Source organism: Cololabis saira, chromosome 11, assembly GCF_033807715.1.
Source record: "Cololabis saira isolate AMF1-May2022 chromosome 11, fColSai1.1, whole genome shotgun sequence".
NCBI lineage: Eukaryota > Metazoa > Chordata > Actinopteri > Beloniformes > Belonidae > Cololabis > Cololabis saira.
The window spans coordinates 39,847,214-39,873,254 of record NC_084597.1 but is presented as its reverse complement, the minus strand read 5'-3'; the positions used below and the strand labels follow the sequence as shown (position 1 = coordinate 39,873,254).

Here is a 26,041-nt window from a genome sequence, read left to right as displayed (position 1 = left end):
CCGGTTGTTCAGTTGGTTTGCGAAGTGTTGGTGACGTTCCACCAGTAGGTGAAAAGTGTTATCGGGATCAACTTTTGTATGAACGCGAAAACACCAAGTGCTACAAGCAGAGTTGAAAAACCCAGTTGACAAGAATGTTGTTGTAATATATCTCTGTGGCTTTTTAACCAAAGCATATTACATATCTTGAATAAATAAATTATTGCAATAATAATAAGCGTAACTATTTAAAGAGTATGATTGTATATTTCAGTCCTTCTCCTCCATTATTCTAACAGAAAAAGCTGCTTTCTTGCAGCGGTGTTTGATCTGTAATGAAATATAAGTGTGTTTGATACTTTTTGGATTTCAAATCAAATCACACGGAATTCACTGGGGGTAAAAAAATGACTTTTGTTAATGACTTTAGCAAAAAGTTTGTTTGTTTGTTAATTAAATTATGTGCAATTTTGAGCATGTGTTTGTTCCATGTGTTATTTGGTTTAGTAATCATTATCTCCCTTTTGTAAAGTTGAGCCTCTAAGGTCAAATGCAATGTGCATTGTTATAAAAGAGGGGGATTTGCTATGTAATGGATTGTATAATCCTCCTTAATTAGGATCAAGGAATGTCGTGGAGGACTCTGGGGTTAAAGACACAAACAAACACCAAAGTTTCTCAGTACTGAGCAGTATTCCACACGACAACATCTGCAGGCACTCACGCTCTATTGTAAGTCTTATAATATAGACATTTTGTAAAGGAACTTTAGAGAGCATGGACTAACATACCTTTTAGATGCATTTTAATGCAACTTGAGTATGCAAGTAGAAGCTGTTTTTGTTTGGTTTGTCATTGTCTGCCATTTCCTTTGCATTGAAATTCATGCAAATTGTGTCACTTCTCTTCTCTTCACCCAACCTACAGGAGCAACATACCTGTGAAATGCAGCTTCTGTAAAGCTCAGTGAAGTCAAGTCGTCTTTCCATTCAGCGCTGAGAGGAAAAGGGGAACACAGTCGAGCTCATAGGAGAAGAACAGCTGAGCTTCCCCCCAGCTGAGTTCTCTCCACCCAGAAGATGTCAGCAGCTACGGCCGGCGCTGGAGGAAGAGGAACCAAGCCCTCTAAAGCGTCAAAGGATCACGGAAAGGTTAGTGGATGGAATCATCCATCGTCTGATTTTCTCTTAAATAGGGGACGGTCTACCATCCATGTTTGCAAAATTGTAACTTAATTTACAATACGGAAGCTTGTTTTCTGATTTTTGTTTAATTCCCTTCTTTAGCGCAGTAACAAAGAAACAAAAAAAGTCTTTGTTGAGGAATGTGGAAAAAGAGGTCAATCAGAGCTCACAACACACAAAAGAAAAGCTAGGTTGTAGCATAAAATGTTGAGTTTTTATTGGGGGAAAAAAAGCTCACTCGATTCACTTTCTACATACAAAGACAAAGCTTACGAGCTGCTGCGTGACCACAGTCCTCATGCACCTGCTTTTAAGAGATGACACACATGCTCAAAGGGAGGCTGTTAAGCTGCAACACACTATCATCATTTCATCTCTTGTAAGGATGGATGAGGGTGTGTTTTCAGTACTCGAGTTGTAAAAGAAAAAAATGGGGGGATGGTGGATTTTATCATATGGGGACAGATAATTTGTGCTGATTACAAATAATATAATATATTACAAATAATAGCAGTGACCAAAACAGCTGCAGAAATACTGCAGGAATGACATAGCAGCAGTTAAATGCAGCCTTCTGTAAGCTTTAAATATCCACTGGGCTTACATCAAATACATCAAAACACAAAAATAAAAAACAGTTTTCTGAACTTATCAATATGACTCTGTCCTTCACAGGATAAGTAAAATGGATCACTGCAAAAACTCACAATCTTAACAAGAATATTTGTCTTATTTCTCATTTTAGTAAAAAAATCTCATTACACTTAAAACAAGACTCATCACTGGAAAAAAAACACAATTTTCACCTGTTTCAAGTAGATTTTCACTTGAAATAAGTAGAAAAATCTGCCAGTGGAACAAGATTTTTTTGCTTGTAATAAGATAAATCTTGTCCCACTGGCAGATTTTCCTACTTATTTCAAGTGAAAATTTACCTGAAACGGGTGAAAATTGTCAAATAAGTTATTTTTCTGGTGTTATTTTTCTGGTGATGACTCTAAATGTTGAAATAGCAGTAAAACCACATTCATTGATGAAATGACATAATTCATTCATGGAGGGTGCAGAAATAGTTAGCTGAAGTTAAACGTTTGATCAATGCCACTTTTTAACTAGTAGGAAAATGTTACTGCAATTCATCATCAAAGAAAATACCACATTATTTTTCATATTATATAATTTTCTACATTAGGAGGTGTATTCATAATTAAATCCCTTCTTTAAATCCCTCTGCCTCCATATAGCTGATATCAAGATCCCATTCCTTTTTCAGATATCTGTTCTAAAAGTTTGATTTAAAAGATGATAGATAAAAGTTGGGATATTATTTAGTCACATTAGAGCATGATGCAGAATGTAATTCTGGATGAAACAGCATTATACTAATGTGTTATTAATGACCATTGGTATGCTGGGCAACAATAAAGAGAAATGAATGACTGATTTGATGACTATCCCTCCATACTTAAGACTACTCATGGAGCAGTCAGTGGTGGAAGAGACGTTTTGATCCTAAAAAAATAGCAGTTTGTAGAATATTTATGAGTCTTTTTTTGCAGCTTCTTCTCAACTGTATTTTAAGCACTGTTACTTCTGTCCAATCTGAGGTTATCATTAAATATATATTGAGAAGTTGACAATTTTCCTTAATTTGGGTTGTGGCTCGTCATTAAGGGGTGATGGTCCCGAAGCCGGACCAGTTAAGAACCACTGATAATACTAATAATATTTTTAATACTAATGTATTAAAAATAGACCAACACTCATATTTGTATTGTTGTTTTTTTGGGGTTTTTTTTGCTTATGTTTCTGGAAAAATTTCTGCCTTTGGAAAAAAAGAAAGATGATATTAGTTTTATCATCTTAGTTTTTTTAAATAAAAAAATAATATTTACAAATATATAATAGGTAAATCATGTATAATTTTAATCATCTATAACTCAAACAGAAGTAGTTGACTCTTAAAGATGTGATGAAGTACAAATTACCCAATCTTCTCCATATTATAGTGGAATAGAGGTGAACCTTCAGTCCTTAATATTGAATATAAACATATATATAGTTATAGCTACATGGGATGAAACATGTTCAGTAAAGACCACAGTGCTGCTTCATATGTTTATCAGTGTGGAACAAAACAATGCACAAGTATGTTATTCTCCCTTTAACTTCACAGAGCCTGTTCTTGTTAAGTCTTTAAAACATTTCCATTACCAGCCAAATGTAGGGTTTTAAGTCATTATTTGCTTTCCATCAGCAGTTTTTGCAGCAAAGTCTTAAGCGGTATTGGAAAAGCAGCTGCAGTAATTCCTCCAACGTCATGTTAAGATTAGTCTCACCTGGCTGTTTCATGTGCCAAAAAAAAAACAAAAAAAAAACGCAGATTTGTTTATGATGAGAAGACCTGGCAAAACGCTGGATGGAAGCACCAGCAAGTTGAAAGCCTCTATTTTTGTTTTCCAGGTGTTGTGAGCCGGCTCAAACCACAAATTTGACAAATTTGAATTTGATTTGAAGCTGATTTGACTAACCTTTAGCTGTTTTGGTCTCTTTTTGATCATTGTTCACTGATATTTCAAACTCATTCATGGAGCAAAAACAATGTTAAGCTTTGTTTTCTTTGTGGGGTTTTATCTGTACTCAATTGCCAACTTAAAGAACGTGTCCTCTTCAGTTCAGTGCCAACATTGCTAAGCCATTAGTATGGCTTAAGACTCATTTTACATGTCAAACTACAAAGTTATTATAATTATAATACAGCAGTTAAAGCAGTTAAATGTCCTGCTTATTGGTTATCAGCATGTATAAGTAAAATCAATGGTCCACAGGGATGATATAAACACAGGAAGCTAAATGACTGTGCAAGCATGCGGTGCAGCAGTTTCACCACCACCTCTGCACATACTAGCAAGCTCATTAGCAGTAAACACAAAACTACAAGTGGGGGGGATTTACAAAGTCATTAAAATGTATTCTGAGAGCACCCAATCCATTTAACTCAAACTTATATGTTTTCTCAGAGTGGCAACTGTTGCTATCCATAGATCTATCCATCCATTATTTGTTCAGGTTAACAATTCAATTCAATTCAATTCAATTTTATTTATATAGCGTCTAATACAACAAAAGTTGTCTCTAGACGCTTTACAGAGACCCATACCCAGAACTTGACCCCCGAACAATTATTACATAAACAATGGCAGGTAAAAACTCCCCTTTAGGAGGAAGAAACCTTGAGCAGGACCAGGCTCATAAGGGGGGACCCTCCTGCCGAGGGCCAGACTGGGGGTCAGGGACGGCAACAGCACAGCAGGCAGGTGGAAGCAGCAATGGGATGACCAGGGGTGGAGACCGCAGGCCAGCACGCAGCTCCAGAAGCTCCGGCCCAATCATCAAGTCCCAGGTTGGGGTGCAGGGTCGGGGAAAGGTTGAGAAGGGGCAGGGCCAGGGAGAGGAGTCTGGACGGACAAACCTCTCCCCCGCCCAAAAGGGGCCGTTACCCTGCCCCCCTCACTCCCACACTGCAGGATCCGGTGTTTTGCAACAGGGGTTTTAACAGGGGTCTGGTCAAGCCTATTGGAGGGGCTACACCTAGACAGGTTGCCAGTCCACATGTGGACAAAACCACACACTCACACTTTTCTTCTAATGGCAATTTATAACCACCAGTTAACCTGACTCACGTGCTTTTTGGAGGGTGGAAGGAAGCCAGACAGCCGTTACAAAACCATTCAACAAGAAATAAAATGTAATGCCAATGCAAAGATCCATGATAAAGCTGATTAGTGCCTTTACGTTTAAAAAATATTTCTTCTAGCCCACGCCAGCCGCGCTGAAAGGAGCCATCCAGCTAGGCATCGGCTACGCTGTGGGAAACCTGAGCTCCAAACCAGACAGAGATGTACTCATGCAGGACTTCTCTGTGGTGGAGAGCGTCTTCCTTCCCAGGTACACACTTACTTATACACCACTTTTATTACAGTTTACTTGTTTAAACACATTTACAGTGAGTTTAAGAGGTACCTGAATGTATCTTTCTACTTTATGTAGAAGTAGAATACTGTTGCATGGCGTATGCAGACATTTTTTGATATTTTAAAATAACTGGACATGTGTTTGGCCTCAAATGTGAGGAAAACTGTGACATTGTGATAGCACTGCTCAGTTAAATAAAAGTAAAATTGAAAAATTGAGCGGTATCGTTTTTTGGCATTTCAAAATGTAAGCCATTTAAGACCATACTGACTTCTACAGTGTATATACCAATCATATACATATAATAATGAATTTCCAGGGTATGGCCATTGCAGAGGATTTTAACTATCATTGAGGTTTCAAGTATTACCCAATACATAACAAAGCACTGACTTCTTAAACAATGTTGTAACATATTACACGTTGAGAAATCCTGAGTGAATGTCTAAAATGTGAAAAATGAAGTCAACATATAGCAGAAAAAACATATACCACATGCTTCGGTTAAATCCTTTAGCAATTTTGATGAAGTAACAGTCATTTTGTATGTTTTTCAGTGAAGGCAGCAACCTGACTCCAGCACATCACTTCCCAGATTTCCGTCTGAAAACCTATGCGCCGCTAGCTTTCCGTTACTTCAGAGAGCTCTTTGGCATCAAACCAGACGACTATCTGGTGAGCTTGGAAACATAGACTCACTCCAAACTACATTATGATTCTTAATGTTCATCTATGTGGAAATTTCCACTGATCTGGTTGTGAAAGCTTGTTTTTTGTTGAGCCTGTTGCCTCATTTTGAATTTTAGTACTCCATCTGTAATGAACCACTGATAGAGCTGACCAACCCCGGCGCCAGCAGTTCCTGGTTCTACCTCACCAGTGATGATGAGTTCATCATCAAGACGGTGCAGCACAAAGAGGCAGAGTTTCTGCAGAAGCTGCTTCCTGGTTACTACATGGTGAGCTGCTTCAACATTTCCTGCACTAACCTTATTTGGCCCCGGCTTTGCATGAAGCCAACTGTTATTAGGAAATTATTCTGAGACGTCTTCTGTGATAAAATAACTTGAAGATAACATTTGCTACATGAAAATGTAGTTTTGCAGATTTAGGAGCTGTTTTTTTATTGTATGTTGTTGTTTTTTAACATAATAGAAATCAACCAAACAGTAGAGGAACTCAGGATTGTGTAAAATCAGCCTGAGATAAACAACATGTAAATGTGTTCACTGTGCTATTACTTAACAAAAAGAGGCTTAAAAAAATGTCCTGTGGGTTGTACTTCCTACCGTAATGATCCAACATTTTGCACAGCCGATTTTGCACAGCTGATCTTTGGTTGCATCTGTGCATAGGACATTGTTAGAGAACTCTTGCGGGTTGAGTCTTAGGAACCATAATCATTTCTTTTCAATTTTTCAATTTCAATTTTATTAATTTAGTGTCTATTACAACAGAAGTTTTCTCTAGGATCTTTCCAGAGGCCATAACATGACCCCTGAGCAAATTATTACATAAATATAAACAGTGGCAAGGAAAAACTCCCCTTTAGGAGGGGAAGAAACCTTGAGCAGGATCAGGCTCATAAGGGGGGACCCTCCTGTCTGAGGCCAGACTGGGCAGAGCAGGAAAAGAGAGATCAGACAGAGAGAATGGTGATCTTTAGAGACTTTAGAGACTAGTAATGCATCCAATTGAAATATATCTGAATGGGGTATATTTGCTGGGACATCCACTTCTGGGAAGATGTCTTGACTCCTTTTCCACTTGTGAATAATCGTTTTCACTGTAGACAATTAAACAGTTTGAAAATGGTTTTATAACCCTTATGTGATGTACAGTTTTTAAAATACCCTTGCTTACCGTATTTTCTGGACTATAAGCCGCACCTGCATAAAAGCCGCATCCGCTCTATTTAAAAAAGAAAAAGATATGCAAGCCGCAAATATTTATGTTGTTAGATTAGATATTTACTACATGTACAGAAGGATTTTGAACTCTAAATGATGTACATGTTTGTACCTAAATAGATCCTTTCCTAACAGTGTCTTTTAACACGGCAGCAACTTTGCTGATTAAAACAGGACAGAACCAAGAGAAAATAACCGGTATTTATTTATCTGTTTATCTGTTTGAAATCTGCTTCTACCTACTTCTATCTGCTAAAGAAGAAGTAGCGTATTCTTCTTTGCATTTATTTTGTCTTAGTTTTTATTCTAATTCCGGTTAGAGGGGTGGAAGAAAAATCCACAGAATAGCACCTTTGTATAAGCCGCATGGTTGAAAACCTATGAAAAAGGTAGCAGCTTATAGTCCAGAAAATACGGTATGTCTTTGGCTCTTGGCCTTGTGTTAACACAAACCCAAGTGCTCCAGACCAACAAATTTGCAAAACATCTGCTGTAGAAGCCTGAATAACTTCTGATGATCACCTCAGCAGAGTTGTTGATTAGCAGAACTTTGGTGCAACTTATCTTTTTAAATCCTATGGAAGCTGTAAAGGGGTACTTAGTACTGCCCCCGTGACTTTTTCGTTTTGTTTGTGGATTCCTTTTCATGGTATGAATAATGGTAGTATGTTGTTATTGGTCTGAAGCTGTATTTGTCTAATTTTGTTTCTCTTTTAATTTGTTTCTCTTTTAATGACTTCAGTCAATCTCAATAGAAGATAATGTGATACAGTTCTATGTGATACATATCATGTGATACAGTTCTCGTTTCTCGTTTTTTTCTTTCTAGAATCTGAACCAGAACCCGAGGACTCTGCTACCCAAATTCTATGGTCTTTACTGCATCCAGTGCGGTGGTGTCACTGTCCGTGTGGTGGTAATGAACAACGTGCTGCCACGAGCCATAAAGATGCACTACAAGTACGACCTGAAGGGTTCCTCATACAAACGCTGTGCCTCACGCAAAGAGCGCACTAAGTCCTCGCCCACCTTCAAAGATCTGGACTTCCAGGAGATGCATGAGGGCCTGTTCTTTGACCCAGACACATACAACGCCCTTATGAAAACCCTGCAGAGGGACTGCCGGGTATGTTTACGAAGACCTTTTACCTATTAGAACAGTTAGCCACAATGTATGGCATTCTGGGGAAGAGAGTTTCTGTTTAAAAGTTTCTGTCAAGTAGTGTAAAACACCGGATCCTGCAGTGTGGGAGTGAGGGGGGCAGGGTAACGGCCCCTTTTGGGCGGGGGAGAAGGTTTGTCCGTCAAGACTCCTCTCCCTGGCCCTGCCCCTTCTCAACCTTTCCCCGACCCTGCACCCCAACCTGGGACTTGATGATTGGGCCGGAGCTTCGGGAGCTGCGTGCTGGCCTGCGGTCCCCACCCCCGGTCATCCCGTTGCTGCTTCCACCTGCCTGCTGTGCTGTTGCCGTCCCTGACCCACCAGTCTGGCCCTCGGCAGGAGGGTCCCCCCTTATGAGCCTGGTCCTGCTCAAGGTTTCTTCCCTCCTAAAGGGGGTTTTTCCTTGCCACTGTTTGGCTTAAGGTTTTTCTCCCACTAGGGGAGTTTTTACCTGCCATTGTTTATGTAATAACTGCTCGGGGGTCATGTTCTGGGTATGAGTCTCTGGAAAGTGTAGAGACAACTTTTGTTGTATTAGACGCTATATAAATAAAATTGAATTGAATTGAATAGTTAATCTTCCTGGTATCCAAAAAGTGATTTGAGAAATTAACCATAATTTGCCTGATTTTTAAACATTTTGCCTCAAAGCGTACAGTACATTGTGAGATGAGGATGGCTATAAAACTCATCCTGTGGTGACCATAAATAAAAAACCTCCTGAAAATTGAGCTGAATTGCTATTTAGTGGAGCAGAATTATTAAATATGTTGAGTTCATAAAACACTTTAAAAGAAAATGTGCCACAAGCGGATCAGAAAACATGACTACTATCAGTTGCAGGGTGATGTGTTAATTTAAGTAATTTTTTTTTTTTTAATATCTTTTTATTTTACAATAATTTTCATAATTCACATTTTCACATTCACGATTTCTATTCTACCCACATTCCTACCCTCCCCATAATTACCCTAGGAAAAAAAAAAAAACATACATTAAGGGAGAACAAAATTAAATAAATATTACAAAAATAAATAAATACAAATATATATAATGGCAGCAACAGCGATATCAAACTATATATATATATATCCATACATACATACCAACATACATACATATAAGGCACAAGTTCAAAAATAAAGATACTCATTGGTCCCCTTTGGAAAAATTCTCCAGTTTTGAAAATAATGGAAACCAAAATTCTTGAAAAATAAAACGGTTGTATTTTTCCAAAGTTAATTTTTCCAATGGTAAAAAAAACTGAAATTTGATCCAAAAAAAACTTGAAAGTTGGAGGGGAATCATCTTTCCAAAGTAAAAGTATGCATTTCTTAGCGAAGTATGTGATCATAATTAATATCCTGCTTTTTTTTAAATTTAAGTAATTTTTACATCTTCTGACATCTGTTATAACTGGTCAAATTTTTGGTCGGGTAAAACTTTATCTCACAATGGCATTTATCAAAAGTAACGTGGATCACATTGTACTGGGCTCATTCCAGAGGAAGTACGTTTTCCATAGCAAATAAAAAGAGAAAGGTTGTCACTAAATGGGAAAGGATCTAAATCATAAACGCAATAGCCATTAAAGCAGTTGATATCTAGAGTGGCATCTGGAATAGTCCAAATGCTGCAACTGGAGCTTATTTTTTATATCATTTCATTCAGAGATGCTACTATTGCACGAAAAGTTCACGAGGCCCAATACTCAAATAAATTGAGTATGATCGTTTCAGGGCTAAGACCCGTGCAGGGTTTAACTCTTTGCTCATTGCTGTATTGAGTTGAGCGGATGATCGTCGTACAATTCTCCTCTTTGAGAATATTATGCAACCACAGCAGGCCAGTTAATTGAGCCGTGCCCTGCTTTAGCTCCTTTGATGACCACATTAGTGGCTGTCTGTGATTTCATTGGAGAGAAACAACAAGCGCTTGATGAGGGATTAACACCCAGCAGAGCAATGCACTTGACACATGATCAGGTTGAGCAGCTGCACTGTAAAGAACAAACTGGTCCATCTGGGTGTAATTCATCCTCCCCAGCCTTCAGTACACGACCTCAGTTTGTGTTAGGTAACCCGTTGCTTATTAAAAGCCTCTTTGTTTGCAAGACTTATTTCATGATACAAGAGTTTGGTCAGAGGGCTTGAAGGCTTATAGTGTGATGTACTTTCAGATTGTACAAAACAATTTAACCTCATTAAAGTCTGGTAGCAGATTACTTGCCCAAAAGATCAATTTGCTACTTTTTTTCCCTTTTCTTTTTTTTACAAGAAATGTAGCTGTCTGAGATTATTTCCAAGTCAAAGAAGTCTTTAATTAATTAATCAGATTCTTGGTTTTTAACAAAGTGCAAATACAAAGAATGTACTGTACTTAATTTGATTTAATGTCTTCAGAGCTTTCTTTTCTTTTCTCCCTCTGACCTTTTCAGTTGCTGTTTAGTTACTACTGAAATGTGGATACTAGAAATTAGGGGTGGGCGATTTTGGACAAAAATAAAATCCTGATTTTTTTTCTCTGAAAACCCGATTTTCGAGTTCGATTTCGATTTTTTTGGTAAAACTACAAAAGACAATGGAATAAATTGTTTCAAATATTTTATCTTTATCTTTAAAGAAAAATAACAAACAAATTTCCCTATTGGGAATGAAGTGCAATTGAAAGATACTGTAAATCCTCCTTGAGTTTAGTAAAGTGACAACATTTACCATTTTCTTGACCAAACAAAGATGACTAGACGAGCTCTGTCTGTAATGCAGACAGCTGCAAAAAATCAATTTTCCGATTTTCCTTTTTTTAACATCGATTGTGATTGATAAATCCGATTTTGATTTAAAATCGATTAATCGCACAGCCCTACTAGAAATGTTTGGCCTGTCTTCCATCAGGTCCTGGAGAGCTTTAAAATCATGGACTACAGTCTCCTGTTGGGGGTTCACGTGTTGAACAGGAAGCCACTTGAGAGGGGAAACAGGTGCGACAGCAAGAGAGGACAGAAAGTCTTGTACTCCACGGCCCTGGAGTCCATTCAGGGGAATGTGAAGGACCCCGAACCAGTGGCTGATGATGACACGTGAGTAAACCTCTCCCAAACACAAACACACACATTGTCACATAGTAAAACGGTGTGTTTTGTAAGGTTTAGAGTACTCTTGAATTCATGAAGGCAGTTCTCAAAGTCATGTATTGTCAACTGTTTTTAAAGCGTGGCTGCAATTTTCACATCGCTCTCTTCTGTGTTTCTCGTTACACAATCTGTTTTTGTATTTGCAAATCAAACTGAAATTAATTCAATAACATTAAAAGATCAGAAATGATAGTGAACATTAGCCGTCAAAAACTATGTAACATCTGTGGCATAAACTGTTTCACCAGTACAGTTAATGCTGCAGTAAACATGTGGCGTATTATTAAAATTCAACAGTCTGGTTGTTTTGAAAGTGATCAAATCAATGTTTTGCTGGTATCTTTTCAGACTGGGTGGAATCCCTGCCAAACACAAGGATGAGAACCTGCTCATCTTTTTAGGACTCATCGACATCCTTCAATCATATAGGTGAGCTCACCGCATCACTCTGTTACACCAACTAGAATATAAAAATTTCGGATTTTGTATCGTTGTCTTTGCATCCTAAACCCTTTATAGGGCACTCATTGAAATACTTGGAAATGTACAATTTCAACCCTAGAGTGTTATTGGGGGCTACTGCCAGAGTATTTTTCATTTTTTCTTTTTTTTTTAATTCTTGATGCAAATCAAGGTCAAAGAAGTTACCATATATGGTTTCTTGCCCATCGCGAGTAACATTGTATCTAACACTGAAGTTACCATGTATGGTTACTTGTTCATTGTGGGTGAAATTGTACCCATACATTGGATATGTATAACAATACAAAAAACACATACAACATAATATTTATGATACTCTCTTCATAGAGATATAAGAACTTTTCTCCATAAATGGTACTACTTGACTTATAGGGCTTCTCTTTTTCTCCATCCATATATTTCGTCCAATCACCTCCTGACCCTCTCTCTCCACCAGCAGCAGGCAGGTTGACCATGCCATTGACCATGCCACAGAACAAGAAGTGAAGAATAGCATTAGAATTAATGCTGGTACTGATATTATGCTATACAAATCTGTGGCAACATCCAATGCAACATCCAATATTGTCTTAACTTATAATGCGCTATTTGTAAAACGAAAACCCCCGAAGTATGACTTACTAGATGCACCGGGCATATGTCTACAAAAGGACACTGTCACTTGAACTAGTTTGACCATAAGGGGGTGTATTTGTAAAAAAATACACAAAGTATGGGTTACTAGAGTATCTGGCATGTCTATAAAAGGTTCCTCAGTCACTTGCACTAGTTTTACCACACAGGGGCGTATGATCATATATGGGATCACCATTATTCATGCTAACTATTTCACTGATTTCACTAATTCTGCACAAACAACACTTATCTCATCAGTTAGCACCATCATTCAAGCACATACTGTGTGAGTGTCATCAACTTAGCATGGTTAGTTTCAGCTTTCTGAACTTTTGTGTGGAAGAAGGTAGGAGCAAAAATGAGAATTTTCCCCTTCTTGAAAATCAATGAAGTTCCCGCTTCTCCAGGGCACTGCTGATTGGTCAGATGCCATGATGACACTGTCTGTGACAAAGCATGATCTGTGCTGATTGGCAGGATTAACTCACATGACTTCAAGACCTCACTGAGAAGTGTGGGGAAAGTAGTTTTTCATGTCCACGGAAATTACCGTATATGGTAACTCGCCCTATAAAGGGTTAAAGTGTCAAACATGGGTTTTGCAACACCTTGCTTAATGCAAAATGTAGTAATATTATAATTTTCTGGGGAAAAATAAGAAGTGCAGCAATTCTAGATCCTAAACTATCAGATTGGTGCACTGTGCACCAGAGCTCAATGTAGAGTAGATATGGGAATGAGATTGTACTGGATACGTTTCAGTTCCTTTTCTTTAAGTGCTGCTTCATCATGAAGGATGATTTTGCCTAAATGAACAGTTTGAAATGCGAACAAATGTCAGGGCAGGTTGTTCCCGTGGGTTTTTAAATCTTGAAGTTGTGGGTGTAACATATTTTCTCCTCAGTAAAACGTGGTCATACAGTGAATTGTTTGCACCAGTGTCAGCAGAGGGCTCCACACATATACATTTCAGAGGGATCTGTTTGACTCATTCAGCTTTTAGTCACACATTGTAAAGAGAATAATAGTATTATAAATGAAACACTTGCATGCTTAATGGCCACATTTTTTGTGTGGGTTTGGACATCAGGAAGACATAACATATTTACCCAATTATGATTTGACAGAGAAGATCTCATAATGTTCCTTTTGCCAAATGAATAGGGGTGTAACAATATATCGTGCCACGAAATTTTGCGATACAAAAACGTCACAATACGTGTCGTGGAGGTGACAAACTGTATCGCGATATTGGAATATTAATATTAATATATTGTGTTGACTTAATTATATATAACTTAATTATAGTCCCAGATTTACATCAGAATATAAAGAATATATTTATAAAATAATGAACCCTAAATTACCAAAATAACCTTCTTAACAAAATAAATCTCCTCTTACACTTATAAGGTGAGCATGAATCAATCTTTTTTATGATGTAAAATTGTATGTATTTATTTACTTTTATTTATTTATTTAATTTTAGTTGTTAAATTTCTGGAAAAGAAAAAAGTCAAGTCATACATGAGAGAAACTATTCAGTTTGTGGCAAAATATTTGTACTTGTATAAACTGAAGATGCATAATGCAAACCTGACATTTACTTTTAGTTCAGTTGGTGGGAAATGGTTGGCCTGACTTTCTCTTTAAAACTTAAACAGTTATAAAGCATTACAAACTGTAACAATAGGGCAAACGCACAGTATTGTTTTGTATTTTGTGTCTTTTGAATAAAAGACTATTTTTTCCAGTCATATGTTCCTCATGCAAGGTTGTTAAAAAAATACTGCTATAATATCGTATCGTTATTGTGACTTCAATATCGTGTATCGTACCGTATCGTGAGATTAGTGTATCGTTACACCCCTACAAATGAATCACAAATCCAGTATCTCTGATCATTACAGATAAACTGATCATGATTTGTCCTTTTCAATTACACCCAGGTTCATCAAGAAGGTGGAGCACTCCTGGAAGGCTCTTGTTCACGACGGGGTCTGTTTTCTTTCCTCACCTGAAGATTTTGTGTCCAGCGAGCTCATTCATGCACGTTTGTATCTGACAGCTTTTCTTTCATTTCAGGATACAGTGTCTGTTCACAGGCCAGGTTTTTATGCAGACAGATTCCTGAAATTCATGGGCACATCTGTATTCAAAAAGCTTCATCGTAAGTCATACTATCATATTAAAGAAATCCCAAACTGGTTATCTGATTTTTTTTATGTTTAACATCTCTTTCTTTGTGTATTGCAGCATTAAGAGGAGCATCTTCAAAGAGGAAGAGGAATTCGCTCCATACATCTACATTAAAGTCAGTATCTCAGGAGTTTCTGTCCCCGCAGAAGGACAAGAAGGAGGAGAAGAAGGCCCAAAGCATGGACAACCTAGATGGAAACTGTAAGATCAACAACACGTTTCACCAAATGTCTTATGTGGTATTTAATTTTGTGATTCAATGCCAAATGTTTTTTTTTTAATTGCAACAGCTTATAGCTCCTCCAAACAACCAGATCTCCTCCCAAAATCTGCTCTTACTTGTGAGTCTATCCAGACTAATGAAGATGACCCTGAAAACAGGTACTTTTTCTAGTGCAACTTTCATCTCATCCTATTTCTTAAACAGATACAAAAATAACTTAATTGAAGCAAAATTACATGGCTTTACATCCTAAGATAGGATGATAAGAGATAGTGAACTGAGACTTCAGTGTAATGAAACCTCTGAAGCAGAGCCGGATTAACGCAAAGGCAAACTAGGCATGTGCCTAGGGCCCGATTGACAGGGGAGGGGCCCAGACATAGGGACCAAAACAAAAAAAAAAATTTTTTTTTTTTTTCTCTGCACACATATTAATGGTTGATACCATGCCGGTAAAAACCTAAGGCATATATATATATATATATAACAATTTTTTTTTGTTTTTTTGTTTTTTCCCTTATAAATATCAACAGTCACGTTCCATTACAGACCTAAATGTGTACTAGTCTGTGCATATCAATAAATATATGTGCAATGATTCCCGTGTCTGTTGTTCAATACAACTGCGTCAGACCAAGCGCAGACACAAGCTGCTCTGATCCAGACGGGTGGAGTTGGAACAAACTGTCACACAATGTCGAGAGAACGAGACAGATTCAGGAAATTTCCATCAGGGAATGAAAAAAGAAAAAAACTAAAGAAAATGGAAGAGTTTAATGCCTCTCTGAAAGGCTTGTTTGATAAATTTGTTACAAAAATCACCGATCCGACCGGGTCTCAAGCAGCCATGGGGCCCTGCGTCGAGGCAAGCCAAATGATGATGAGGCAGGGGAAGGTATCCAGTATTTTGCTAATTGGAGAGTTAAAATTGCGCATATAGACACCCGATCCGACCCAAAAAACCCCCAAATTTTGCGCACGCTCGCTACGCTCATGCGCGGCCCCCCCCCAGCCATTTCGCACAGGGCCTCGCAAATCTCCCAGACGGCTCTGCATACGCATACACATACATACATATACACATACAGACATACATACTACAGCACACTTTGTCTTACTGCAAATTTTATTGGTCTTTGTAGATTAAATGTAGTACTATTCAATTCAATCAACACATTTAATTAAGATTTTCTGCAAAATGCAATAGCTTAAAACATTTATCTTATTTTACTCTGTTTACATAGCAATGCTGACACCTATTGGTGATTTACTGGTACTAATACCTTAACAATGATACTCGCGATCGATAAGATAAGGATAATTTAATAGCATTTAATAGAGCGGTGTAATAACGTATAAATAATAAAAATTAAAAAATAGTCTGATAGACTGTTTAATATACAACACATGACCTATTTTGGAATACAAAGAACCAACTTGACTATGACTATGCTATGTAAAATGGGAATTAACTTTTATTAGTAACTTTGGTAAGTTTAAGATTTCAATTCATAAATAACATCGATGGAGGGGGGCCCAAAAATCACAGTCTGCCTATTGTAGTCCATTTATTTAATCCGGCTCTGCTCTGAAGTGGATAGATATATTGATTTTACAGTTGAGGTAGTGTGGTTGTGGTATATTGTTTATAGTTGTTATGTTTGACACAGTCACAGATTTGTTTTTACAGTAGAATATTATGAACGCTTTAGCCAATATTAATCTAAAATGGGTTATAATTAATATCAGTCATTTTGTACCATTGTGGCAATCAAAGAGAGACTAAGCATTTTGATTACGTTTGGAAGTCATGTTGAAGGTTACCAGCAGATGTCATTAGAGTTCCCAGTCGATGTCAGTCCTCAGGGAAGTCTTGACTATTATAAGAAATTAGAGACATAAGCAGTGAACAGACATTGAATGTAATCCTGTTAGATACACTGCTACAGAAAATGAATTGTCTTTTTATGCTGCAGTGAAGAAAGACGAGCCTCCAGTTCAACGATCGCTTTTGATGATCCTCTGCCGTCTCTCAGTAGAAGTCAATCAGACTCTGAGCTGGATGTCTACTTGGTATGACATCTTTATCTAACTTGTTTCTGTGCCAGACATTTTCAATGATTGATAATATGCATATTAACCATGCACATAAAGTAACAATTGCATAATTATTGTTTCAATAATAAGCCTGATCTTAACCCAGCATGTCATACTCACCAGTCATTGTTACATTTATAGATACAGTTGGCTTTACCGTTATAAATACAACGATTATAACTATTCCTACATATGCTTCACTACAATTTATAACAAAATACATTTAGACTTATATTCAATCCAGTAAATTAATATTTAATTACACTTTATTATGACAAGATAGTTCCACTGAAGACAGAAATGTTATTTACATGCACTGTAAACATGTAAACCTCTTTGAGGAGATATTGTATTGTTGAGTAGTGAGTGGCTAAAAATCTATGCTCACATTAGGTTAGTTTATGTCTCATTTAATGCATTAAGCATAACTTCATGCTGCTAATGTTTTAAGTTACATGAGGTTATGGCTAGGTTTTGCAAGACAAGATATGTCACATGTGCAAAATCAACACATTGTCCAGCTCCTTATGGGCCTATGCTGCAAGAAAGCCGGGAGAAGCAAAGTAATGAAGAGGAAGTTATACAAGTTAGGTGGAGAGAGCGGCTGAAACAAGGAGGAGAATTTGTATTTTAATAGGTTCTCGGATGATAATGTCCTCATATTAACCAGCACTGTTATGTTTCTGATTCTTACATTTTGATATTTTACATTAGCTGTTTCTATTCCTGAGAGGCGATCTCTGTATGGCTGATTTACTCCAGTAATTGAAATAACAATTATTTAGAGTAGCAGTCAGTTTTGTAGAGTGAAATGAGACAGACAGGCCGTTGCAGAAAAAGATAAAAGCCATTTTGAGCCACCATGAGACGGCCTTTTATAAAAAAAAAACTTTTGAAACCTCAAAATATATATGTCAATTCAATTCAATTCAATTATTTTTATATCATGTCTTTAACAAAACAAATGATCTTTAGGTTCTTTTCAGAAACCCAGAAACTGACCCCCGCAAGTAAATATCAATAAATATCAAATATTTAACATATATTTTATGCAACGGTGTATAATGCTAATATCAAAATACAATTAAAATGTATACATTTCAGGTTTTTAGAGAATTAGTCATTGCTGGATTAGGACAATAATAAATATAAGCCTCCTATCACATTAACACCGATGTTCACAAGAACATGCTTTTGTAATGACACTCATATTTGTTTTATGGACATGTGGACAAATTAATCAATTACACTTGTTCCAACGAGAATGGCCTGAAAATGAGATATTATATACTGTACCTTCACAAGGAGCAGGTAGAAATTAATGTGTTTGTTTATTTATGTATTTGCTTAAGCTAAGCTAAGAGATGGGACAGTGGACTGTACATAAGAAGACGTCATAACCTCTTAAACATGATTCACTGTTCTGTGAACAGCATATCTGATGACTCAAGTGCACGACTCGGTCATCGCTATCCTCTTGCTTTTTCCCACCAGAAGTGTCCATATTTGGACAAGTGGATAGAGCTGCCGAATGACACACGCAATCTCGTAAAGACAGACCTTTCTTTGAGGTCTAATCTCCTGTGAACTTTAACAGCTATTTTCACAATGGCCATAACAAACAGATCAGAAAGGATTTACCTAATGCCACCAAGATTTTCTAAAAAAAAAAGTACGTACTCATTATTTCATGAAGGAAGTTATACCCCTTGATATTTTACAGCCAGTTTCTACTGTATAGGCCAGGGGTCGGCAACCCGCGGCTCCAGAGCCGCATGCGGCTCTTTAGCGCCACCCTAGTGGCTCCCTGGAGCTTTTTCAAAAATGTTTGACTTTTTTTTTTCCTTTTTTTCTTCTTTTTTTTCTTTTTTCCCTTTTTTTCTTCTTTTTTCTTTCTTCTCTTTTTTTCTCTTTTTTTCCTTTTTTTCTCTTTTTTTCTTAATTTTTTTCTTCTTTTCTTTCCTTTTTTTCTCTTTTTTTTCTTTTTTTCCTTTTTCTCTTTTTTCTTTTTTCTTCCTTTTTCCTTTCCTTTTTAATCTCAACATTTTGACTTTTTTCTTGAAATTTTGACTTTTTTCTCGACATTTTGACTTTTTTCTCAACTTTTTTCTCGAGATTGTACTTCAACATTAATCTCGACATTTCAACTTTTTTCTCGAAATTTCAACTTTTTTCTCAACATTTTGACTTTTTGCCATTTGCCTTTATTCTAAGGCTTATACATACAAGACTTTTAATTTTTTGCGGCTCCAGACATATTTTTTTTTCTGTGTTTTTGGTCCAATATGGCTCTTTCAACATTTTGGGTTGCCGACCCCTGGTATAGGCTATCAGAGATATCACTTGTTTATGGGGTTTCATATTCAGGATGAAGATGTGAGAGTGATTCACAACTTTCAATTAAAACTCCAGACAAGAAGCTTTAATGTTGAAAGTCGTTTAATAATGTAGGAATCCTGGTATATGAAGTAGGGAGATGGATGGCTAGGTTGAGGGTTATATTCATAATTCAATAATGTTAGGTCACTCATCACTGTTTTGCAACTGCTTGTTTAGTATAGGGACAAAACATTGTTCATCATCTAATTCAAGTGCCCTTAAACCTGCCGTGAGGAGGAAGTTACTTTTTAAATGAGAGCTGAAAGCATTCCCATCGGAAGCTCATGAAACATTTACGGTAAAACCATTATAAGATCCTCTTTCATATATTACAACATCAATCTTGCAATATTACCGTTTTTATCATAAAATTGTGATAGAGTGCTGGTTTATTCTTTAAAAATGATGAATTCAGAGGTCACTCAGTGTCTCTGCATTTTCAGCCTCACACTGACTCAACCAAGCGACTCAGCTGGAGCTGATCATTCGTTTCTGTCCAAACATCCACCAAATGTAAGCTGCAAATCCCATCCATAACTTTTCTATTAATTTTTCTTAATATTTCTTATGGGTTTATTACACAAGGGCTTCTTGGGTTGATTTAATTTGACCTCATCAGAGGACGCTTCATGACAAAAATAGAAACATCTACGGTCCACGAAGTGAGTCATGCACATAATAAGCCGCCCTTTTGCCATGAGACATTACTGTCAACTGCATGCTTACATTTTCCTGCTTATAACTAGCTTGCATTTCATCAGCGCATCTTAAAACCTTCTTCTTTGGTAGTGGCAGTCCCGGGGGCCCGAAAGCCACACTAGGGTCCAGTGGCGTTCACACGGTGACTCAGCTCTGCCCTTTTCCCTGCTCTCTATCCTCCCGTCCGTGACAGCCTGAGAAGCTTCCACGAATTCCCTTTTCTACGGCAGTCCTCTTACATAACCTTAATATCCTCATTCAGACTTATATGAAGCCGTTCTTCAGCTCACATTAAGTATTCAGGCTCTGTGGGAAGCTTGCAGACTTCCAAATTAATCTGAGTTCATAGCCCCCAACTGAGCACATGGCTATAATGCAATGGACTAAGACATTTAGGAATTCAACCCTTCTCTTTCTGTTTCTGTTTTCTTCAGTCAAGTGTGTAGACTCAGACGGATGAGCTGCATGTTCTCAGCTGTCTTTAACCTTGACCCTTCAGATGATGTTAACGCATGACAGAGAGGAGGAACACCAGCTACATCATTTAAAAGTCACAGTAGACTTACAGCTTAAAAACAATATTTTACATTTCCATCCTACTCTTGGTGATCCGTTTGTGTGCATGTGTTAAGTGTGTTAAGCTCCCCGACGTCTAAGTAAAGGACAACCATGCCCTACACTACAGACCAAATACCTGTTATATCAAAAGTAACTGCCAATGCAAGAACAGTGTGTAGTGAGTGTCCCAGGGCAGACACATGACTCATTTGCAGGATTTATAATACATTAAGTGCAGGATATACTGTATATGGAGTATGTAAGGGGGGAGCACCAGGGGGAGACAGTTTGCAGAAACAAGTATTTAAATATATATGGGTCAATGACGAATAAGGATTTTCAACAGGTCAATTTTAAAATAATAAAAAAAAGAATATATTGCAGTAGTTCAAACATTAAGAATTTTGTGTACACATAAATTATTGGAAAACTTTTTAATTAAATGATTTTTGTCAAGATGAATTGGCACTAGCCTTAAAAAAAAGTCATGTGGTGCAACCATGATTCATTTTAAAATAAATTAATTTCATTAACATCTTGACATCTTTTCCTTTTTTACAAGTTTTCAGTATTATACAAAAATTGTTGTTTTAATGGTCACGTCACATGATATTTCATAAAATCTAATAATATATACATAACATAACATAATATATTATGATGGAAATATAAATATAAATGTGTATAAATCTTATACACTACAGGACATTTCAGAAATCATGCCAGATAGGGCAGAAGATTGATTTAAAAACATTTAGAGTGATTTCCAAAAGGTTTTCAAACTAGAGTCCTGGTCGGACGGTCGCACCACATGACATTTTGATGCTTAAAACAACAACAAAATCCCATATAACTAGTATTTTTTGTAAAATTCAATTGAGTCTATATGTGGGACAGGTAGTTCATATATATGGTATTTTTTTTATCCATTTAAACCTTTTTTGAATTGAAAAAAAAATCTGTTTTTCAGAAAATATAGGCCTCACGTCATTGACCCATATATATATATATATATATATATATATATATATATATATATATATATATATATATATATATATATATATATATATATATATATATATTGTATTGTATATGTATATTATTATACTATACATTAAAAGAGTCTTTATTTGTACTATATTTCTATCTTTGTCCTGTATTGCCTAATTGGGAATAACATGTTTTTGTTTTTTAGTGAGGATCCACCTGTACTCCTGACCCACATGAAGACACCAGGACTTCACAGCAGCCTGAAAACGTTCATCGTGAAGACTCTGACACCAGCATCACACCAGCCTCTTTCTCCTTCTTTCCTGAATCCCTGTCAATGACTCAGAAATAACTGGAAACCCAGTTACTTTTATTATCAGATGGAGAAATCAACCGATGGATTTATGTGTTTGGATTTCCTCTGTCCCATTATGGAAACACTATGAAGCAGCTTCTTCTTCCTCTCGCCATTGCTCACTTTGCTGCTAGTAAATAGTTAAGTTGCTACTTATCCTCTCCCACTTCCTTTTAGTCTTTTATTTTCATCAACTTCTCAGCGGCTGGATCCCGAGAAAGTGACATGTCTTATTATAGGGAAACAAGTATTTGTATGTTAATTGAAAGATCACGTTACGAAGCCTTCACAGATTCAATCATATGTATCTGAATGAGTAGAAGACTATTACAGACCTAAATGTGTAGAAATGATACTTCGCAAAAAAGGATATTATTTACACTCTGGGTTGTTAAATAAATTGATTTGTAGTCCCGATAAATTAAAAAAGAAACTGAAAATCTGCTCCTGACATGTTAAAATTCACATGTTTGTGTTATAATTGTAAGTATGTCAGCATTTAACTGTTTCTCCAGATGTACTTTGCAAATATGGCTATTTAGCAAATGCAAGCATAGTATCACACTTAAGGAAAGAAAAGTAATTAAAATAAAATAGTAAATGTCGGCATGTTAGAAGTATGCTGGAATGGTGATGTATGAATTCAGCTCAAAGCTCTTAATGCAGCCATTACTTAGCTAATAGTCTATTGTACAGCCTTATTAAGCTGCTGAGTGGCTCTTATACATTGTTTAACGACATTTATGAGGCATTTGTCTAAACATAAAGCAAACTTTACAATGTTATTAGCACTGTATTGTAATAAATTCCTATTCATTTTCCTGTGACAACATTCTTTCCAATGAACACAGATATATCAGTAGAGTAAATTTGCTGACAAATTGTATTATGATTGTAGTAATACACTACTTTACTACAAAGATCTGTGTGTTGTTTTTTCCATGTGCCTTAGACCAAACTTTGATATTTGCAGGGAATAAATACAAAAGTAATGACTATTATAAACTGCCCTTCATCATAGTTTATACTGTATTATGTCTACTTCCTTTGTTCTGTTCACCTGCTTTTACGTGATTTTATCCAGCTAAAATTGTTAAAAGAGCTCCTATAATGATAATAAATTATTATTTAATGACCATACAATAATATTTGTTTATTTTTTTCATCATATTTTTTATTTTTATTTTAGGAAAACTAACATACAAAACACACAAACAACACAGTGATTACAGGACATTATTATTTAACACAGTTACAGCGTTCTTCAATGATGCTCACACAAATTGATGATAGTGTCTGAGTATTACTGAAATTTTACTGCAATTAAATCAATCCCCTTCTGTGATTATAAATATGGATTTGATTTGAATATGCATAAAAACAAAAGGAAAAAAAAGATCAAATAAATAGTACAAAGCATTTTGCAGATTTGTGGTAAATAATACATGTGAGAAGTAAATTCTGCAGGAGGAACAAACAGCTCACAGAAACAATACACTTCCATGATGTCTACTAAATAAATCTACATGATTAAGCACTCAGTGAAGTAGTAAGATACGATGAACAAATGATTTTCAGGCATTAATATCAGAGATTCCTTTTTTCTAGTTTTCTTACTCAAATTTAAATCAAACTGTGACAATTGCATAGTGCCTTGAGCTTTTTTGCTTACTACTATTGTGTTTTTGTCACACACTCCAGACAGTCATATGATAAACAGGTTAAACCAGTCACACCAGTTGTTTTTATATAACAAACATGGTCTGCAGCAGGTATGTGTGCAGAAGTGGCATTGCTGGATAATTAACAGGCTGTCTGTTAATCATAAAGCAGAAATAAACTGAAACATTGAAATTAATCTTTGACTGTCCTCTGTTCAGAGGTGTCTTCAGTATTCACATTCATTACTCAGGTAGAAGTATAGATACTAGAGTTTAAAAATACTCCTGTAGAAGGTGAAGTATCAACTCAAGTTTTTTACTCAAGTAAAAGTATAAAAGTACTGGTTTCAAAACTACTTCAAGTATAAAAGTAAAAGTAATGTAAGGGGGAAAAAAGCCATTGAACATGAATGCATCTTAGTATAATGCAAATATATTAAAGAACCATATATGTGTACTATTGAGCATTAACATGTGTTTCAGAGAGCAGAAGATATGATGACTAGTTGCCTATAAGTATTGTAATGTTGCAAAAAGTCAAACTTCAGAGGCATGTTATCATTTATCCTAACCTTTATTGGAATGTACATCCAAGTTTAGTTGCAGGAATCTGAGGGAACGGATGTAAGAACAAAACTGGACAAGAACATCTGAAACAACCACAACCAAATTCACTCTATCCGGATGGAGCAATTTAACTGGATAGTTTTTTTTAAAGGCCGAAATGAAATAGAGTAACAAGGCTGTTTTTAAAATGTAAGGAGTAAAAAGTACAGATAATTGTGTGAAAATGTAAGGAGTAAAAGTAAAAAGTTGTCTGAAAAATAATTACTCCAGTGAAGTATAGATAACCAAAATTTCTATTTAAGTAAGGTAACAAAGTATTTGTACTTCGTTACTTGACACCTCTGCCTCTGTCTGGCAAGAACAATGTGAAGGTGGGATACATTATTCCTGATGTAAAGTGCAGTACATGCTGACGACAACCTCTTTTCTGTGGTTACTTTTAGATCACCCGTCTCCTCCCCCAGGACTTAGCCATCCCTCTGAATCAGTTTATTCAGTCTTTTGATGTCATGCATCTCTGGGTTGCATTCCAGCAGACCGCAGAGAGCAAACATACAGTAGCACTGGGTCATCCCAGACTCATAAAACATCTTCTGCATCATGCCGCAGATGCTGAAAGACTGGACCCTTCACAGGAAAGGGAGGGGACTCTGGCTCTTCCTGTATAGGGGAGCAGAGTTCCTGCTCTCGTTTTGTTTCCTGTTCAAGTGAACTCCCAGGCATTTATTGTCTCTTATCTTCTCCTCCATCTCTTCTCCAGAAGGATTGTTTGGGATCCTGAACCTCCTGAGATCCACAATTAACTCTTTGGTTTAGCTGATGTTGAGCTGAAGATTATTCGGTTCCCATCAGTTCACTAAACTGTCCACAGTCCTTTTATTTGGTACTGAGATGTTCTCAACCCTCCTGCATGCTCCAGATATCATACCTGAACTCTGGTTTTCTTTTGTACTCTAGCAAGAATGTAAGGGATGAGTCACAGGCAGTACTCGAGTTGTAAAAAAAAATCAGGGGAGATGGTGGATTTTATCATATGGGGACAGATAATTTGTGCTGATTACAAATAATATAATATATTACAAATAATAGCACTGACCAAAACACCTACAGAAATACTGCAGGAATGACATAGCAGCAGTTAAATGCAGCCTTCTGTAAGCTTTAAATATCCACTGGGTTTACATCAAATACATCAAAACACAACAATAAAAGCAGTTTTCTGAATTTATCAATATGACTCTGTAAAATGGATCACTGCAAAAACTCAAAATCTTAACAAGAATATTTGTCTTATTTCTAGTTAAAATGTCTCATTTTAGTAAAAAAATCTCATTACACTTAAAACAAGACTCATCACTGGAAAAAACAACAATTTTCACCTGTTTCAAGTAGATTTTCACTTGAGTTAAGTAGAAAAATCTGCCAGTAGAACAATATTTTTTGCTTGTAATAAGAAGATAAATCTTGTCCCACTGGCAGATTTTTCTACTTATTTCAAGTGAAAATTTACTTGAAACAGGAACATTGTCAAATAAGTTATTTATTTATTAGGGGGGGGGGGGGGTTTGGACCGTTTTTATTTCAGGGGGGATGCCATCCCCCCTCATCCCCCCTCAACTTGAGTACTGGTCACAGGTGACAAAGGAGAGAACTCTCCTTCAAAACATTGTTATTGTTTTTTAAAAAGATTACACTTTGGTGTAATTCCCCATCCTAATAAAGCACAAAGCAACAGTGGAGAGGAAAAACAAAACCTAATTAGCTAATTAAGAAAAGAAACCCTCAGCGGAACCAGACTCCGTGAGAGCATCCATCTGCCTTGACCTGTCAGGGGTCTGTGATGACAGAAAAGGGAGACAACATTATTAT

The 26,041-nt window shown here is 36.6% G+C and overlaps 1 protein-coding gene across 4 annotated transcripts in view; it reads left to right on the top strand.

Annotated features, from left to right (window-relative positions):
• The window catches only part of pip5k1ba (phosphatidylinositol-4-phosphate 5-kinase, type I, beta a), a 28,036-nt gene extending 4,960 nt beyond the window's left edge, over positions 1-23,076 (top strand). The window contains exons 2-15 of one of the 4 annotated variants that reach the window (XM_061734507.1): positions 907-1,130; positions 4,981-5,111; positions 5,696-5,813; positions 5,945-6,097; positions 7,878-8,174; positions 11,105-11,289; positions 11,692-11,772; positions 14,391-14,439; positions 14,527-14,611; positions 14,698-14,841; positions 14,931-15,021; positions 16,840-16,936; positions 19,783-19,852; positions 21,795-23,076. In XM_061734507.1, the coding sequence (XP_061590491.1) occupies positions 1,059-1,130; positions 4,981-5,111; positions 5,696-5,813; positions 5,945-6,097; positions 7,878-8,174; positions 11,105-11,289; positions 11,692-11,772; positions 14,391-14,439; positions 14,527-14,611; positions 14,698-14,841; positions 14,931-15,021; positions 16,840-16,936; positions 19,783-19,821 (1,542 nt within the window). In that variant the 5' untranslated portion in view covers positions 907-1,058 and the 3' untranslated portion in view covers positions 19,822-19,852; positions 21,795-23,076. Of the gene's footprint in view, positions 1-615; positions 712-906; positions 1,131-4,980; positions 5,112-5,695; positions 5,814-5,944; positions 6,098-7,877; positions 8,175-11,104; positions 11,290-11,691; positions 11,773-14,390; positions 14,612-14,697; positions 14,842-14,930; positions 15,022-16,839; positions 16,937-19,782; positions 19,853-21,794 lie in introns of those variants that run through there. The other 3 variants (XM_061734505.1, XM_061734504.1, XM_061734506.1) reach the window with 3 other exon arrangements.
• Positions 23,077-26,041: the final 2,965 nt, after the last annotated feature.